This window comes from Malassezia japonica, chromosome 4, assembly GCF_029542785.1.
Source record: "Malassezia japonica chromosome 4, complete sequence".
NCBI classification, from domain to species: Eukaryota; Fungi; Basidiomycota; class Malasseziomycetes; order Malasseziales; family Malasseziaceae; genus Malassezia; species Malassezia japonica.
Genome location: NC_083373.1, coordinates 210,473 through 221,273, shown reverse-complemented (window position 1 = coordinate 221,273; position 10,801 = coordinate 210,473). Strand labels below are relative to the sequence as shown.

At 61.1% G+C, this 10,801-nt stretch overlaps 8 protein-coding genes and 1 non-coding gene across 9 annotated transcripts; 6 read left to right on the top strand and 3 right to left on the bottom strand.

The window, feature by feature from the left end:
- Nucleotides 1-52: 52 nt before the first annotated feature.
- On the top strand, nt 53-1,048 carry MIR1 (mitochondrial phosphate carrier protein; the record flags this gene model as incomplete). The annotated part of the gene is made up of 2 exons (XM_060266424.1): nt 53-174; nt 199-1,048. 2 exons carry the CDS (start codon nt 53-55, stop codon nt 1,046-1,048), a joined length of 972 nt encoding a protein of 323 aa, XP_060122407.1.
- Nucleotides 1,049-1,263: 215 nt separating this feature from the next.
- MET3 (sulfate adenylyltransferase) lies at nt 1,264-3,013 on the top strand (the record flags this gene model as incomplete). The annotated part of the gene is made up of 2 exons (XM_060266423.1): nt 1,264-1,377; nt 1,409-3,013. The coding sequence occupies 2 exons, from the start codon at nt 1,264-1,266 to the stop codon at nt 3,011-3,013; spliced, it is 1,719 nt and encodes a 572-aa protein (XP_060122406.1).
- Nucleotides 3,014-3,083: 70 nt separating this feature from the next.
- On the top strand, nt 3,084-3,176 carry MJAP1_002486. Its single transcript has one exon. It is a non-coding gene; the product is annotated as a tRNA-Ser (tRNA).
- A 104-nt stretch (nt 3,177-3,280) lies between these two features.
- MJAP1_002485 (DNA-directed DNA polymerase) lies at nt 3,281-4,153 on the bottom strand (the record flags this gene model as incomplete). The annotated part of the gene is made up of 5 exons (XM_060266422.1): nt 3,281-3,292; nt 3,372-3,589; nt 3,690-3,774; nt 3,799-3,858; nt 3,881-4,153. 5 exons carry the CDS (start codon nt 4,151-4,153, stop codon nt 3,281-3,283), a joined length of 648 nt encoding a protein of 215 aa, XP_060122405.1.
- Nucleotides 4,154-4,241: 88 nt separating this feature from the next.
- On the top strand, nt 4,242-6,345 carry KU70 (ATP-dependent DNA helicase II subunit 1; the record flags this gene model as incomplete). Its single annotated transcript, XM_060266421.1, has 8 exons — nt 4,242-4,286; nt 4,309-4,482; nt 4,505-4,622; nt 4,645-4,747; nt 4,770-5,806; nt 5,829-6,019; nt 6,045-6,215; nt 6,238-6,345. 8 exons carry the CDS (start codon nt 4,242-4,244, stop codon nt 6,343-6,345), a joined length of 1,947 nt encoding a protein of 648 aa, XP_060122404.1.
- Nucleotides 6,346-7,239, bottom strand: SPS19 (2,4-dienoyl-CoA reductase [(2E)-enoyl-CoA-producing]; the record flags this gene model as incomplete). The annotated part of the gene is made up of 1 exon (XM_060266420.1): nt 6,346-7,239. One exon carries the CDS (start codon nt 7,237-7,239, stop codon nt 6,346-6,348), a length of 894 nt encoding a protein of 297 aa, XP_060122403.1.
- Nucleotides 7,240-7,394: 155 nt separating this feature from the next.
- On the top strand, nt 7,395-7,649 carry RPL39 (60S ribosomal protein L39; the record flags this gene model as incomplete). The annotated part of the gene is made up of 3 exons (XM_060266419.1): nt 7,395-7,397; nt 7,434-7,492; nt 7,556-7,649. The coding sequence occupies 3 exons, from the start codon at nt 7,395-7,397 to the stop codon at nt 7,647-7,649; spliced, it is 156 nt and encodes a 51-aa protein (XP_060122402.1).
- A 220-nt stretch (nt 7,650-7,869) lies between these two features.
- Nucleotides 7,870-8,871, bottom strand: MJAP1_002481 (thiamine diphosphokinase; the record flags this gene model as incomplete). Its single annotated transcript, XM_060266418.1, has 5 exons — nt 7,870-7,979; nt 8,004-8,208; nt 8,231-8,416; nt 8,439-8,566; nt 8,589-8,871. 5 exons carry the CDS (start codon nt 8,869-8,871, stop codon nt 7,870-7,872), a joined length of 912 nt encoding a protein of 303 aa, XP_060122401.1.
- Nucleotides 8,872-8,909: 38 nt separating this feature from the next.
- Nucleotides 8,910-10,775, top strand: AIP1 (WD40 repeat-like protein; the record flags this gene model as incomplete). Its single annotated transcript, XM_060266417.1, has 4 exons — nt 8,910-9,047; nt 9,070-10,479; nt 10,502-10,732; nt 10,755-10,775. The coding sequence occupies 4 exons, from the start codon at nt 8,910-8,912 to the stop codon at nt 10,773-10,775; spliced, it is 1,800 nt and encodes a 599-aa protein (XP_060122400.1).
- Between the last annotated feature and the right edge of the window lie 26 nt (nt 10,776-10,801).

Here is a 10,801-nt window from a genome sequence, read left to right as displayed (position 1 = left end):
AGAACAACCCAATGTCGAAGACGTTTCCAACCCACCACTCGGTATCGCCATAATGTCGTCGTACACCCAGAAGTTTGTTGGCTCTGCCTACCCCGTCAACTCTGTGCTGGAGGCCAAGCCCCCCACTGGTGTGGACCTGTACTCGCGCTTTGCCCTTGCCGGTGCGCTGTGCTGGTACGTATTGCATCGCTGACCCAGCTCCATCACCCACGGTGCCATGACGCCCGTCGATGTGGTCAAGACCCGTATCCAGCTTGAGCCCACGGTTTACAACAAGGGTGTTATTGGCAGCTTCCGTCAGATCATTGCCAAGGAGGGTGCCGGTGCTCTGCTCACTGGTTTCGGCCCCACCTTTGCCGGTTACTTCCTGCAGGGTGGTTTCAAGTTCGGCGGTTACGAGCTGTTCAAGAAGCTCATCGTCGAGAACATCGGTATGGAGAAGGCCCAGCAGAACCGCATGCCCGTCTACCTCGCCGCCTCGGCCCTCGCCGAGTTCTTCGCCGACATTGCGCTCTGCCCCCTCGAGGCCACCCGTATCCGTCTCGTCTCGCAGCCCACCTTCGCTAACGGTCTCTTTGGCGGTTTCGCCCGTATCCTGCGCGAGGAGGGCATTGGCGGCTTCTACGCTGGTTTCGGCCCCATCCTCTTCAAGCAAGTGCCCTACAACATGGCCAAGTTCTCGACCATGGAGATCGTCCTCGAGGCTGCTCTCCGTGCCTCGGGCAAGACCAAGAACGACCTCACGCCCTCCGAGACCACCGTCTACAACCTTGGCTCGGGTCTCGCTGCCGGTCTCGCCGCTGCCGTCATCTCGCAGCCCGCCGACACCCTGCTCTCGAAGATCAACAAGACCAAGGCTCTCCCTGGCGAGACCACCGTCGGCCGTCTCGTCAAGTTCTCGGGCGAGCTCGGTATCGTCGGTCTCTTCACCGGTCTCACCACCCGTCTTATCATGGTCGGTACCATCACTGCCCTCCAGTTCGGTATCTACGGTGAGATCAAGGCTGCCCTCGGTGCCACCAACTCGACTGAGATCTCGAAGGCCTAATTATCCCGGCGTACTTAGTCTCCCACTAGCCGAACCAAGCGCCTTTGCGCCTATTGCATCTTCTTGTAGCACGGCCCTTTTTTTTGCAGCGTCGTGCTGGCACGTGCACGTGATGTGGAGGCGGGCGGGCGTTCGCGGTCCGATGGCGCAATCGGTAGCGCCCCACCGAAGAAAGTGCTGCAGGTGTCAACGTTGCTGTACAACTTCTTCTCATCATGGTCAACCCTCCCCACGGCGGTGTTCTGAAGGACCTTCTCGTCCGCGATGCTTCGATTAGCTCCAAGCTCCGTGAGGAGTCCGAGACGCTCCCCGAGATTATCCTCAGCGAGGTGCGTGTGACTCACTGACCCCTAGCGCCAGCTCTGTGACCTGGAGCTGATCATTACCGGCGGTTTCTCGCCGCTCGAGGGGTTCATGGGCAAGGCAGACTACGACAGCGTCCTTGAGAAGATGCGCCTCGCCGACGGTGCGCTCTTCCCCATCCCCATCACGCTCGACGTGTCCAAGGAGCAGGTCGCCCAGCTCGGCCTGAAGGAGGGCACGCGTGTCACGCTGCGCGACCCCCGCGACGACAACGCGATTGCCATCCTCACCGTGTCGGACCTCTACGACATTGACCGTACTCGCGAGGCGGAGCTCGTCTTTGGCGCCGACGACAAGGCGCACCCGGCTGTCGCCTACCTGCAAAACAACGTCAAGGACGTGCTGGTGGGTGGTTCGGTGCAGGCCATTGCCAAGCCGCAGTACTACGACTACGTCGAGCTGCGCTTCACCCCCGCCGAGCTCCGCCACCACTTTGAGAAGGTGTCGTGGCGCAAGGTGGTCGCTTTCCAGACCCGTAACCCCATGCACCGTGCCCACCGTGAGCTGACTGTGCGTGCCGCGCGTAAGCTCCAGGCCAACGTGCTGATCCACCCCGTCGTGGGTATGACCAAGCCGGGTGATGTCGACCACTACACCCGTGTGCGTGTCTACTCGAGCCTCATGCCCCGCTACCCCAACGGTATGGCTACGCTCGCTCTCCTTCCCCTGGCCATGCGCATGGCCGGTCCCCGTGAGGCTCTGTGGCACGCGATTATCCGCAAGAACTTTGGTGTGTCGCACTTTATCGTCGGTCGTGACCACGCCGGCCCCGGCAAGAACAGCCAGGGCAAGGACTTCTACGGCCCCTACGATGCGCAGGACCTTGTGCGCCAGCACACGGACGAGCTCGGCATCGAGATGGTTCCGTTCCAGATGATGACCTATCTGCCCGATGCCGACGAGTACCAGCCCGTGGACGAGGTGGCCCCCGGCACGCGCACCCTCGACATCTCGGGTACCGAACTACGCAAGCGCCTCAAGACCGGTGCGCCGATCCCCGACTGGTTCTCGTACGAGAGCGTGGTCAAGACGCTGCGTGAGAGCTACCCCCCCAAGACCTCGCAGGGCTTCACCATCCTCCTCAGCGGTCTTTACAACTCGGGCAAGGACCAGATCGCCCGTGCGCTCCAGGTCAAGCTCTACGAGCAGGGTGGCCGCAGCGTGTCGCTCCTTCTCGGCGAGACTGTCCGCTCGGAGCTCTCTGCAGAGCTTGGCTTCACGCCGGAGGACCGTGACAAGAACATCCAGCGCATCGCCTTTGTCGCTGCCGAGCTTACGCGTGCCGGCGCCGCTGTGATTGCGGCTCCTATCGCGCCGTACAAGCGCTCGCGTGCTACTGCTCGCGACACCGTCACCAAGAACGGTGGTGCGGGCAACTTCTTCCTGGTGCACGTCGCTACGCCGCTCGAGCACTGTGAGCGCACGGACCGCCGCGGCAACTACGCCAAGGCGCGCCGTGGCGAGATCAAGGGTTTCACTGGTGTCGACGACGTGTACGAGGAGCCTACCGACGCCGATCTCACCGTGGATGTCTCGCAGCAGAGCATTGCCGAGATCACCCACTCGATCGTCCTGCTCCTGGAGGCGAATGGTCTGATTTAAGCGCACAGCCCCGTCTTTATTTTTTCGTAGAGAATAAAGGACGCAATGGCGCGTCCCGATCTGGTTTATTGGCAACTTGCCAGAGTGGTTAATGGGTGAGACTTGAATCCTTTCAGCAATCTCATGGGCTCCGCCCACACAGGTTCGAACCCTGTAGTTGTCGATTTTTTCGACGCCATTTTTTTTTTTCGGGATGCAGTGCGGGACTAGCGTGCTACATGTCCATAGGAGTCGACGAATCATGGGAAAACTGTGCAGATGAAATGTTCACAGCATCAGCTGGTGCAGAGAGCGACGGAGCAGGTGTCGCTTGCGACGCCTGCGAAAAACTGGGCAGGGAATCTTGCGTTGCAGGCACTCTGTTTTCGACGGGCTGACCAGAAGAGGCAGGCACCTCGGGTATAGACGCATAGGGGGCCGGTTCACTCGCCACGCCAGAAATATGGTCCAGGTCTTGGCTCTCGGCATGGGGGGCGCCAACGGGCGTCTCGGCAGGCTCCTCTGCAGGCGTCTCGGCCGTCACATCCAGTGCATGGCCCTCGCCGCTCTGCGCAAGATCAGCACGCTGTTGCATGGCTACCGAGAGCGGGATGGGCATGGGGACAACGTCACGAAGAAAATCCAAGTATTCGTTCTGCTGCGCGGCCTTGGCTGCGGGTGAGTGGGATCGACGTACCCATATCATCGTAGCGGACCATTTTGCGTTTGTCCATACGTGCATTCGTACATCCTTCCTCGACAAACTTTTTGATAAACAGCTCCTGCTGTTAGACTAAAAATCGTACCGTAGCAGCACTGATCAAAAACGTCGCCTCTTTGCTGCAAATGTCCACTGCGCTGTCGGCCTAAATTAGTCGCACGGCGTACCTTGATAATTTTCGACACACGCGCAAGGGGAAATACAGTCGTTCCTTTCTGCGGCGGGACGTACTGGCGGGGCGCACGCTTCGAGGTGCTCGGCCCGCCTTCCATCGTCGTGTCGGCGGCGATCTCCGAGACATCGCCATCCAGCGCCGAGCTAGGCGCCTCTGTCTCGGGCACGTCCGAGATCATCACCTCCTCACTCTCTTGAACAGGAGGCGGGACACTTTCAGGTGCCTGGGGGACAGGCACCGGGGCAGTTGCGGATTCAACGTCCATCGCGCTTCGAAACGAACGCGCGCCGTTCCGACGCGCGACAAAGCCACGCGCCACGCGCCCGCTCCACCTCCACATCTCCACACCCAGCATGGACGCGGGCGGCGGCGAGGAAGGGCATGCGGTGCCGTGGGAGGTAGGTGGCACGGCTCATGTAGAACTACTACCACCGAGATGTGGTCTTGTTTGCGATTGACTGTGGAGCGACGATGCACGCTGCGGAAAATGACGAGCCGCCGCTGCTGATGGCGCTCCGAGCAGCGGCGCGTCTCATGGAAATGAAGCTCGTGAGCTCGCCCAAGGACCACGTCGGCATCCTCTTGTGGAATACGGTACGTCGTTCTTCTTATGCAGGCCGAGTCGATGATGACTACCGAAAGCCGCAGTGGGTTCAAGCCACACACGGTCGAGTACACCAAGCCACAGCAAGTCAATGTGCCAGTCACGTATGCGCTGCAGGAGCTCATTGCGGGTACGTATCGCGGCTGACCCAGCGGCCGAGCGCGGTTCCAGTGTGCTCGAGAAGCGGTTTGCGCCTTCGGACCAAATGCCGATTGAGCATGTCTTGTCGAATGCACTGCACTTGCTTACCTCGGCGTACGTCGCGCGACTCACCCAGTGCCAAAGCCGGTACACGCCGCATCTTTTTTATTACGAACCAAGACGAGCCGCAGCCCGGGGAGTCTAAGCAGCTGGCACAGAAAGCATGCATCGACCGTATGAAGGATATGTACCGTCGAGGCATCGACATGGAGCCGTTCTTTATGTCGACCAAGCTGCACGAGTTCCGTGTGAATGCGTTCTATGCAGAGATCGTGGGCGTGTACGACGACGGGATTGTGGATGATGCGCTCCGCCCGTGGCGCTTGCGGCAGATGCAGGACCAGAATGGGTCGAAACGCAAGGCATGGGACTCGGCGCTGAAGCTGCAGGAGCTCGAGGAGCAAATGGGGGGCCGCGAAATGCCGAAGCGCGTCATTTTTGACCTGCTCTTTGACCTCGGCAGCCTGTCCAAGCCGAACGACGACAAGCACGCCAAGGCTCAGCGCCCTTCGCACTGGCGCATCCACGTCAAGGGCTACGCGCTGGTCTCGGAGGCGACCAAGGACCCCCCGGTCAAGGTGTCGTCGTACGGCATGGAAGACCCGGAGGATATGTACGAAGTCATGGCGTACCAGCACCTCTATGATACCCAGTCCGGCAACCGCGTGAGTGCCGCGCAGGTCGCCAATGCCTACCAGATCTGCGACGATCCCATGAATCCGGCGCAGGTGCTGCTGTCGGAGGACGAGGTCAAGTCCTTGCGCACGTTTGGGTGCATTCCCGGCATCAAGCTCCTTGGCTTCAAGAGCAGAGACACACTTCACTTCTTCGAAAATATTAAGCATGCCTACTTCCTGTACCCCTCGGACCTCGAGCAGCCTGGAAGCAAGCGTACCTTTGCGGCGCTGCTGCAGTCCATGCTGACCAAGAACAAGTACGCGCTGGGCCTGTATGCCCCGAGGGAGAATGTGATTCCGGCCTTTGTCGCGATCCTTCCCCAGGCCGAAGAGCTCGACGAAGAAGGAAACCAGCTCGTCCCGCCCGGCATGAACATGATTGTCCTGCCGTACGCTGACGATATCCGCGATGCACCGTCTGGAAACACCGACAACGGTACGTTGCCCGACTCACCCAGCAAACAGCGAAGAGGTCGTGGCGGCTGGCAAGGTGATAGACACCTTTTTGCGCAAGGCGCCCTTGAATCCCGATGCGTTTACGAACCCCGCGCTGCATCACCATTATAGTGTGCTAATGGCGTCGGCATTCGGAACGCCAGTGCCTGCGTACAGGGATACCATTCTACCCGACTATGATCTGATCCACGAGGTGCGTTCTTCTCCGTCTTACCCAGCGTGCCAGCGCAGCGATCCGGACGTGGAACGAGGCTCTGTTGGCGGACCCACGCACCACGCCTGCGCCACCTCCCCCCCGTGCGCCCAAAGCGAGCGCTCCCTCTGCGCCGTTTGATCCCGCACGCGAGAAAGAGGTGCGCAATATGTACAACGAAGGTGTACTAGGCAGGGTACGTTACCTTACTTACGCAGCTCCTCGTTGGCGACCTGCGCGCCGCGTGCCACCACTTTGGCCTGCCGACCTCGGGCCGCAAGAATGAATTGCTGGGCGTGCTAAGTGCTCATCTTGCTACATCATAACTACAACTTTGATCCTGGCATGAGGCTCTTGAATGCAACCGGGTCCAGCACCGAATCAGGGTACGGCAGCATGGGCCCGCGGAAGTGCGTTGAGCCGCCGTCGACGACCAGAATCTGACCCGAAATCCAGCTGGCGGCCGGGCTGAGCAAGAAGATGACCGCGTTCGCGATGTCGTCCTTCTCGCCGATGCGCTGCACGGGCGTGAAGCCCGAAACGAACTCGTCGCGCCCCTCAGGCACGAGACGGTCGGCGCCTTCGGTGCCGTTGATGAGGCCCGGCGCAATGCAGTTGCTGCGCACGCCAAACGGACCGAGCTCGACGGCAATCACGTTCGAGAGCGCGTCGACGCCCGCCTTGGCGGCCGAAGGCGCGGCCTGCCACGGCAGACCGGAGTAGTGCAGCGTCGCGGAGATGTGAATGTAGTTGCCGTGGTTTTTCTTGACGTGCTCCATTGTCGAGCGCACCGTATTGTATGTGCCAATCAGATCGATCTCGACCACCGCGCGGAACGCATTCGAGGACAGACCCATCATCGGCGCCAAAAAGTTGCCGGCGGCGCCGCAGATGACGTGGTCGATCTTGCCGTAGACGTCGATCGTCTGCTTGACCGCCTCCTCGATCGTCTCAATCTTGCGCACATCTCCCGGCGTAGCAATCGCCTTGGAGCCCGTGTCGCGCTCGAGCTGCTCCGCCGCGGCGCGCAGGCGGTCGGCCTTGCGTCCGACGATGGCGACCTTGGCGCCGAAACGCATAAGCGTCTCGGCGATTTTATAGCAGATACCCGAACCGCCACCGGTCACAAATACGACCTGGTCCTTGAACAAGTCCGGCTTGAATACATCCTGCGGGGGCACCGCGAGGTGCTTGAAAGGCTGGGGTCCCGACTCCGACATGATAATGCGGAGTGCGGAGTTAGCGCTCGCACGGGCGCCGGTGGAGATGCGACGCCGGACTACATGAAAACCGTTTGTAGTTTTGCACGTGACATTACCTACCTCAGGACCGCAACCGCGGCTGCTACTTCTTTACCACTCTTGGAGCGTCTGAAATGGTAGGTAGAGGGTGGTATGGCGTACTGACCGTGCAGCCCTCGAACAAGTCTTTCCGCACCAAGGTCACCCTTGCCAAGGCCTCGCGCCAGAACCGGTACGTATTTGACGTCCCCGCCGCGGGTGGCGGGCTGTTGAGAGAACGATGCTAACAACGCAGCCCCATCCCTAACTGGTTCCGCATGAAGACGGACAACAAGATCCAGTACAACAAGAACCGTCGCCACTGGCGCCGCACCAAGCTCAACATCTAAATGCTGAGCTGTTGTCTTGCTGTATTTTCTTCCTCATGTCGTGCTATGGCACATATGCCCCGTATTAGGTGGATCATGCAGTTACTTGTGCAGTGATGTACAATCCAAAATCTATGCTGGACTGCAAAGCGTGCGACCGAGTCGCTGTGTGTGTGTTGATCGAAGGTTGGCAGCGTGCAGATGAAGGAGCTCTGACATGCGTGCTATTTTTTTTTTTCGCTCACGGCGTAGGAAGACGCAGGGGCGTGTGCAGCAGCGACACAATCTCGGTATAATCCTTCTCGTTTTCCGCCGTCAGCCAGCCGTGTCGCATCAGGAAGTCGATGAGGACTGTGTCAGACAAAAATTACGTACCCAGGGTACAGTTGGCCTTGAACTTGCCTGCACGCATCAGGTCGAGCACCGTGGGGATGTCGAGCAGGTCGAACGACTCTGCCTCGCCGTCTCCCGGCGCAAGCTGGATCGCATCCGAGGGCAGCGCAAGGTCGTAGATGTACTGCATCTCGGGCTGCCGCCATCCTCCGGTTGTCTTGTAGAAGTAGGTGATGAGGCCGGTTTGCTGCGTCAGTCAGACGACGTACCTTGATGTATGGGCGCACATGCTCCTCTTGGAGGCCCGCCTCTTCCTGGCACTCGCGCACGATCGACTCCATAGGCGGATCGCCGGCCGTGATGCCGCCAGCGACCGAGTTGTCGTAGTATCCCGGCCAGGTCTGCTTGGTACGCGAGCGACGCGGCACCCAGATGCGGCCATCGGGAAGATAGGCCTATATCAGCCACACAACCTACCGTAAGATGCACGCCAAAGGTCGTCAGACCAAACAGGCCGCACGCCGCGCGCTCAAGCGTAAATGCGACCGAGGACCGCGCACCGTCCGTGCCGGGGCCATAGATATTGTACCGCTCGTTGCGCCAGCCTGCGTCAGCGCTGCAACCTACCGTCGAGCGGATCCGGGAACTTCTTTGTATCGCGCATCCATTCCACGAGGCGCGCCATGTCTCTACTGCGCTGCGCCGCGTCGGCGTCCGGGCGAAAGGTGAGCACGTCCTTTTCGATGACGACGACCGACGGCTCTTTTGCGAGGTAGGCCTCAATCACGCTGAGCACATGCTCCGGCACGAATCCTATCTGCACACCATCGACGCAGAATGCGCGCAGGCTCTTGTCTTCCCACGGGTTGTCGTTCTGGCACTGGCGCACGACGTCCAGCAAGCTCGCCATGGTGGAGAGCACGTGGCGCGCACTGTCCACTTCCCGCCATGGCGCTGCGTGTGGACGCGACGTACGCTGCAAACCCTGCCGTGACGCGTGGCTCGTCCACGAAGCTCAGTGCGAGTCCTGATGGAAAGAAAGTCGTGTACTGCCAAGGGCGTACCGTATTCCTCCGCGATCTCGAAGTAGGTCATTGTGCTCACACAGAACCCCCAGTCGACGTTGGTCTATGCCCAGCACGCCCACCCTGTGACGGTCGCGCGCATTGCGCCCAGCGGCTTTTATGCGGCGAGCGGCGACACGTCCGGCTTGGTGCGAGTGTGGGATCTCGCGAGCGGCGAGCTGATGCTCAAGCTGCAGACGCAGGCGCTGTCCGGCAAGATTACCGATCTTCAGTGGGACGGCGAGAGCAAGCGCATCATTGCGGTCGGCGACGGCCGCGAGCGATTCGGGCACGCGTTCCTCTTTGACTCGGGCTCGAGCGTCGGCGAGATTTCGGGACACAGCAAGCCGATCAACGCTGTGGCGATCCGCCGCCAGCGCCCGTTTCGTGCGGTGACGGCAGGCGACGATACGCACGTCGTGTTCTACACCGGCGTCCCGTTCAAGTACAGCAAGACACTGAGCGGCCACACGCGCTTTGTGCAGGACGTTGCCTACGCCGCGGACGGCTCGACGTTTGCCTCGTGTGGCTCCGACGGCCAGGTGCTGGTCTATGACGGCCAGAGCGGCGACCAGCAGCAGGCGCTCGGCGAGCAGCAGGCGCACAACGGCACCGTGTACGGCGTGAGCTACGCGCCGGACAGCAAGCACCTCGCGACGGCCGGCGCGGATGGCCTCGTCAAAGTGTGGCGCGTCGAGAACGGGGAGTGCGTAGCGACGTGGGACGCGACCGAGCGGGCTGCGTCCAAGGTCGACGCGCAGCTCGTCGGCCTCGTCTGGGCACAGCCCCAAGTGCTTATCGCTGTCGGTCTCGGCGGTGCGCTGTACGTCTTGGACTTTGCGCTGAGCAGCGCGTCACTCGAGGCTCGCGTGCTCTTTGCGCCGACCAAAGGCATATCGTCGCTGGCGTACGCTCCGCTGCGCCACTCGCTTGTCGCCGGCTCGTACGACGGACGTGTGTACGAATACACGTCGGGCAACGTCTCTGCTGAGCCCCTCGCGAGCGGCGCGCCGAGCATTGTCGGCGTGGCTGCACGCGAGGCCGAGATCGACTACGTATCGCTGGACGATGCGCTGCGCCGCATCCAGGACACGGTCAGCGCACCGATCTCGCTCACCGCGCAGCCGCGCAGCCTCGCGGTGACGCCGATGGCGGCGCTCGTCGCGAGCGAGCAAGGCATCGACGTTGTGACCGACGCGGTGGACCACCACAGCGCCGCGTCGCTTCAAGTCGGCAACGTGACCGCGGTCGGTGCGCAGGTCGACAACGGCAAAATGGTCGCTGTCGGCACGGAGGACGCCAAGGTGCACCTCTTTTCCGACTGGAAGCCGGTCGCGACCCTCGAGAACGGCCGCAGCACCATCACTGCGCTCGCCTTTTCGCCAGATGGCACGCTGCTTGCCGCGGGCGAGTCGTCCGGCAAGGTGCTCGTGTACGATGTCAAAGCACAATCGGTACGTCCCGTTTCTTACCCAGCTCAAACTCTCGCACTGGGTCTTTCACTCGGGCCGCATTGCGGCGCTCGCGTGGAACGTTGAAGGAACGCACTGTGCGAGTGCGTCGCTCGACACGCACGTCTTTGTGTGGTCGGTGGAGCGGCCTATGAAACATGCTGTCTACAAGAACGCGCACGCCGGTGGTGCGGCCGGCGTCGCCTGGACGGACAACGGGCTGGCGTCGGCCGGCGCCGACGGCGTCGTGCGTACGGTACGTGATCGATCTGACGCAGTGGCATGTGGACCTCCCGTAGTCCCTGAAATTAGTCAGCCAGGGTTG